Here is a 6,189-nt window from a genome sequence, read left to right as displayed (position 1 = left end):
TTTTTTTTTTTTTTTTTTTGTTCCTGGAGGGAGAAACAACACTGCACAGAGGAATATTCCCTTTTTCAAACAGGATCTGTCCTCCCTCTCTCTCTTTAGAGACAGAAACTCTCAGTGAGGGACTATATTTAGAAGGCAAATATTGTCCCCTCCGGCCACCATTAAAAAAAAAAAAAAAAAAAAAAAAAAAAAAAGAAAAGAAAGAATCATTTTGGAAACTGAGCCACTGTTGGAAGTTCTATTTTTCTAGCTTACAACCAGTCTTACTTCCTCTAAAAAAAAAAAAAAAAAGGGTGAACATGAACCTTTTTTCTGCTCTCACTTTTGTATTTTAGGCTGCAGTGATGTCACTGTGTCTCACGAGCGAGAACGATTGTACAGGACAACAGAAAGAGGGAAGAAGTACTCTCCCTGCATAGACAGGTGTTTTTAAATAGCACCTCCTCGGGAACAATTTCAAACATACACGCTGACAGATGAGATGAGCTGGCTCAACGTGATTATGTAAGTTTCATACCAGCTTTAGCAGATGAATTTTGCCTCTTCCTTTTTCATGGATTTACTGTGTTCGACTTTTCTCCTCCTGATTTCCTCCTCTTTTTTGGAAACGTGAATCAGAAGGCATGGATGTCAGAGTGTGACCCTGTGCCGGCCGTGCGGGCGAGGCAAGGTGTTTTGGCTGCCTAGGTGCTTTTAAGATGTTGAGGTCTCCCTGCGTGGCTGGGGCCCCTGTTCGGATCAGTAGCACTGAGGCTCCTTGTAGCCAAAGACATGGACCCCGACTCGGCTCCCCCACGCCCTCAGCCTGTTGGCCACTGGCCCCACGTCGCTTTGTAAAGGATGTCCCTCAGCAGAGCTCCGGCCCGGGACACCTCTGAGACCCCCAGCCCGAGAGAACGCATCCGCAGCCACATGAAGATGGTGATCGACCAGCTGGAAGGCATTCTCAGAGAGCTCAAGGATGTGGCCAAGGAACTTCGGGAGGTGAGGCTCAAAAATCAGCTTGCACTTATCAGGCTTTTGGGAGAGGATTTAGAGGGGGAAAAGTGGGGAAGGAGGAGATGAGGGAGAGGAGAGAATGTAGGTGCCAGGTGGGTGTGCTTCTCAGGTTGGATGCATTTAATTAGGTGTAAAAAAATTTTCCACAGCATGGAGATATTGATTAAGATTTGAAAGTGATGAGATCTCACTTTTTTTTTTTTTTTGTTTTTGCTTGTAGTTGGAGGAAATTGTTAATCACAACCATGACAAAGCTGCCTCCTTTTTTACAATCAACAAACAGTTGATTATTCAGTGGCGTCTGCTGTGGGGTGCAGCAGAAGTGAAGAGCTGCTGAAAAGCAGCAAAGCAAGGCTGAAAGGAAATAAATACGCAGGCTTAGATAAGATAGAAGACTTACCCTCACAATAGTTATATAACCGTTTTGTTAAGGATCATCTGGATTCTTACTGTATTTTTGCCATGGTAACGCTGGAATACGTGTGTGTGTGCATACAGCAAAAAGTCTGAACAAATATCAGCAAAGACATATACTCTGCTCTTGTGTGCGTGTACAGCTGTTGTACAGGAAACGTGTCTGAATGCTGATAATCAGAGTACATCTGTGCATGTGTGCAAAAGAACAAAATCTCTTTGGGATCTTCCCCCTGCAGTGTCCTCAAAGCTGAGCGCTCTTCTTGCAAAGCTCCTCTGCAGAAAGAGATGGAGGCAGATAGAGAGACGGAGACAAATGAAACCTGAGCAAACACTCGTGCCTGACCCATCCCACATCCTCGGAGCACAGCTCATGATTAGCCTCCCAACCGCCTCTGATCAGGCATGAAGAGGGAGGGTCTGCGTCTCTGTAAATGTGTTGAAGAAGTGAAATGGTGGATGTTGGTGCATGTAATGACCTGAAGGGGAGAAAAGGAGGGATGGTAAGGGAGGGGGGGGTCTGAAAGGTGTCATAACTCACTCCATCACCACACGAGAACCTCCCTCCCCTTTGCTCTGACTGCCATCTCTGTCCCACTCACTCATTCTACTTGAGCAGTCGAAGGTGCAAGGGCACAGCTCACAGTGTACCTTCCCTCTGGTGAGCAGGAGGAGCCGGCCCACGTGCAGGAGTGATTGATGATTATGGGACAACTGCAAGTGGAATAATGCTGGCTGGAGCTATTTATAAACAAAAAAACACAGCCTGTGTCCCTGCCAGCTTCGGCACATATCACCATTCTCATCCCAGGGTCCATTAGAGAAGGCTGAGCAAACCGGCTCAAATTTCATCTTATTGGAAGAGCACAACCCCACAGATTGAAATGACTTAGAAATGACTTTCCCTGCTGTGGAAGTCTTAATACTCGTATCAATGTGCCACAATTAACTGACCAATGAGATTGCAGACTGTATCAAAGAGCGAAACAGAAACAGAATTTGCGTAGCAGCATCAGATACATGGAAGCTTAATGCTCCATAAAATCTCTCGTTCCTGGCCACATGAAAGAAACACCGTAACCGATAACAACTGTCATGTAAATAAATGATGGATTGCCATGTGAATTGTAGTGAAATAAATAACTCCATGCAGGAGCAGTAATGACTGATTATCACCCACAAGGCCTTTGGGGAACTGGAGACAGTGCACTCCTCTGAAGAGTTAAAGCCAACACTCTGAAGAACAAGCTGTTAGGAAATTAAGAAGCGTGTTGCTAAATATACTTAACATGACTGCTTTTGTAGATGAGCAGCTTAAGTGTGCCAAAATCTGAATCCAACAAGTGATTAAAGCACTATATTTTAACACATTTTTGTGTCACACCTCAAAAAAAAATTATGCCTACGTGAAATATTCTGGTCCCTCTATTGTCTCTAAGGGCCAGTGCGTAGTGTAGCTTATGTTAAGTCTGCGCTGTTAAATGCCAATTCATCCATCATTTTCCAGGTAGATTTCAGCTGGAAAAGTTAAAAAAAAAATAGATTTATATTTTTGGGGCCATAAAAGAGTGTGTCAATAATTCAAGGAAGAATTTAAAAAGTTTACCAATTAAATTGGAGAAATATTTGAAGTATTAAGAAAAATCAACAGAGCCGTAAAAGAGAGCTCACATCACCAAAACTAACTGACACAGAAGATAGTTAGGTTATACTTTTTGCTCATTTAATTCCCAACTTTTGTTTCAACCTGTGAGATCCAGAGGGAAAAGGGACCACTTTTCCAGTTCAACATGACTGCAATCATAATACACGTAATGCTCATGTAACATGAATTTTCCCACCATGGGAACAATACAAATAAACATGATGTTTCTCAGCACACTGTAGCATAACTAAGGGAAATTAGACCACTTCCATCGATTCAACCCCCCCAAGTGGTTTCCGTTCCTCATGTAAAGTCTCAAAACGAGGTCACTCTCGGGTAATACTTTCTTGTCTGTCACACTTCATCATCCTCTTTACTAAACATTCCTTCCCTGGAGGATGCACCCAACTAACACCTTGAAAGGTGAGGATAGGGAAAAAAAAAAAAAAAAAAAAAACATTATCGACATTTGAGCCAGAGTTAAAGTCTCCGTAACAACACACAGCGAAGTCTGAATGAATCCCCCGGTGAACAACTATTTAACCTTAATAGCTGTCACATTATGTACTGTAAATGTGAATGCATGAACTGTGTGGTGCAAAGCATTCAGCCCTGCTAACACATCACTGTTAGACACAAGCATTTCTTTCAGAAATTATTTTAATCACCCGACAGCTAAAAAAAAGTGTGTTTCCCTTCCTCCAAGAATACATTAAATTATAAAAACATATATGTACACAAATATAATCTATATTCTGAATCATCTCTTAAAAACATAATTATTATCATATAGATCGTTCAACCTGAAGGATGTGGAGGATCCCTGGTTTGTGTCCAGACAGCAGCAGCAAGACAACTTCACAAGTTAAAGTAAAATGTCTGACAGACCACAGCTAGTTTGCTTCCTTCAAGAGCCCATTACTGTCAACTCCAGCCTGTCTTACTTGTGAATCCCATTACAAGCTTCATGACAGGTAAAATGAGATAGACCTAAAGGAAGGACACTGGAAGGTAATACACAGATAAACTACTCCATTTGCTATAATGTACTGGCAGAAGTGGCATCTCCAGAGGAAATAATTCATTTAAATATCTAGTCATTCTTGGACTTTCCAGAAATGCAAGGATAAACCGGAGGAAAAAAAAAAACATGCTGCCGAACAGCATAGAAAGTAGCCTCTCAATCCTGACTTATTACTTGATAAAAGGGGCCAACTATCACGAGTGGGAGGGGACCCATGTTGATTATTACAGCGCTTGAGATCAGTAAATTCAAAGGAGTTAATGATGCGCTAAATACAAAAAGAAGGGAAAAACAAAAAAAAAACAGGAAAAATCTTGCAGTTACACGGATTAGAAAAGGGTTGGGGGAGAGCTACATGTTTTAATGTGGAACCAAGCAGGAATGATGGAGCTTTATTATGCGGATGTAGTTATTATGCAGAATGATAGCATGAGCAGACGATGCCTCACATTTGTGCCCATCTCAAGACAAATGAACGCTGGAAGGCAATCAAGACTCATAGAATCAAAGCTCCAGAAGGGGGAAGAAGGAAAGCTTAACAAAGAGCAATTATGAGTAGCCTTTTGGTATTTGTGTGCATATGCTCATGTCATGCTGGAGACTGGCCAAAGAGCGAGGGCAGAGGCAGCAGCGAAAGACCAATGTCAGGTTAAATCTGTATACTCCAAATGTCAGCATTTTTAGGAACGAAGTACTGAGTAACAGCTTTATTAACAAGACTGGCGACTAAGCAGTTTTAGAATTATGTAATAGAGATTAAAATGTGCAATGAATGCGCTTGAGATACTATATAAGGAGGTAAAACAGTGGTATTCTCAGTTGTGATTAACAGCAAGGCTACTACACATCATGCAGGTCTGACGTTTGCTAAAATGCTGCATTTTTTTTAAAGCCTCTTGCAAATAGTGTGTTGTAAACATGTGGACCCACATCAGTAAGCTTTTACAGTCATCCAGCAACGTAGCAGGACAGTTTTAAAGCCTTCACAGCAAGTTGAAGGGGCGGGAATGCAGCTCATCTCTGCTGAGACCAATCTGAATCCTGCTGCAAAACTTAAAAAAAAAAAAAAAAAAAAAAAAAAAAACTGCAGCCCAAGGGTGGGTAAACTAAGACCAAAATGAAAGTACCTTCGTTTTTCTTCTTATCTTTTGTGAAGGGCTATATAATTTCCTCACTCTGTTTTCCCCTGCTGATACAGCTGCTGAGCAGAGCGAGCAGAACAAAAGTGCTTAGCAAGAACAGTTCAATGTTTAACTGTGAGGGGAGCTCCTATAATTTCCTCTTCTCATTAGATGAAATTGTTCATGTTACAAATCAGGATTATTTTCAGTAACTTTTAATTCTAATAATGATGACAAAGTCTGTGTTGGGAAAAAGAGAAAAAATATGACCGATCAAAAAAAAAAAAAAACAAACAAAAAAAAAAACTGTCACTGTTTATCAGATTGGAACATGGGAATAATTTCCCATCAGAGCTGAAAGAAAAAAAAAGTCCAAAGTGACAAAATTTCTCCCCAAAACTATGATCCTCTCATCCATTTAGTGTGCCAGCATGCTGGAGTAATTACACTGTGTGTAAAAGCCTAATTTAATCCAACTATTAATGGTGACTTGACATGGCTGAATAACAAACTTGGCAGGTGATTGTGGTTATTTTGTTTGTCCAAATAAATGCCCACAATCAGAAATTACAATCAGTCACCAAGCTGTGCTCTGATGGATCATTTTCCACAAAACAAGCATTTTGATTTGGCTGCCAGCATTGTGGGTTTACTGCCCAGCTGACCACAGCCCAGTGATCTCCACTGAGGACGGCCTGGTCTGTTCTCCTCTACAGAATCCATTTATTTTAGATTAAGGCAGGCTTTGGCCCACTCTCCACCATGAGAACATGGCGACCGGCTCAGCAAGCAAACACAGCTCACTGGGAAACGCTGAAAACTTGAGCATACAAAAAGGGAAAATGCCCTTCAACCTGACATACCTGAACCGAAAGGGTTTACTCTCATTAAAAGCCGTTTGGAAGAAATGACAAATACCTGCCTGCTCCGTCTGTCAATTTGTTCCTCCTTGTCGGACCTCTTTTGTGTGTGGAAATTAAATTCCT

At 41.5% G+C, this 6,189-nt stretch overlaps 1 protein-coding gene across 2 annotated transcripts in view; it reads left to right on the top strand.

The window, feature by feature from the left end:
• Positions 1–236: 236 nt before the first annotated feature.
• Positions 237–6,189, top strand: part of insyn1 (inhibitory synaptic factor 1) — a gene marked incomplete at its 3' end in the record, with an annotated part of 48,844 nt that continues 42,891 nt past the window's right edge. The window contains exons 1-2 of one of the 2 annotated variants that reach the window (XM_079243942.1): positions 237–504; positions 619–984. In XM_079243942.1, the coding sequence (XP_079100068.1) occupies positions 841–984 (144 nt within the window). In that variant the 5' untranslated portion in view covers positions 237–504; positions 619–840. Of the gene's footprint in view, positions 505–617; positions 985–6,189 lie in introns of those variants that run through there. The other variant, XM_079243943.1, reaches the window with a different exon arrangement.

This window comes from Telmatherina bonti, assembly GCF_933228915.1.
Source record: "Telmatherina bonti genome assembly, chromosome: 1".
Classification (NCBI taxonomy): Eukaryota; Metazoa; Chordata; class Actinopteri; order Atheriniformes; family Telmatherinidae; genus Telmatherina; species Telmatherina bonti.
The sequence above is the reverse complement of the archived record's forward strand: the minus strand, read 5'-3'. Positions and strand labels throughout refer to the sequence as shown.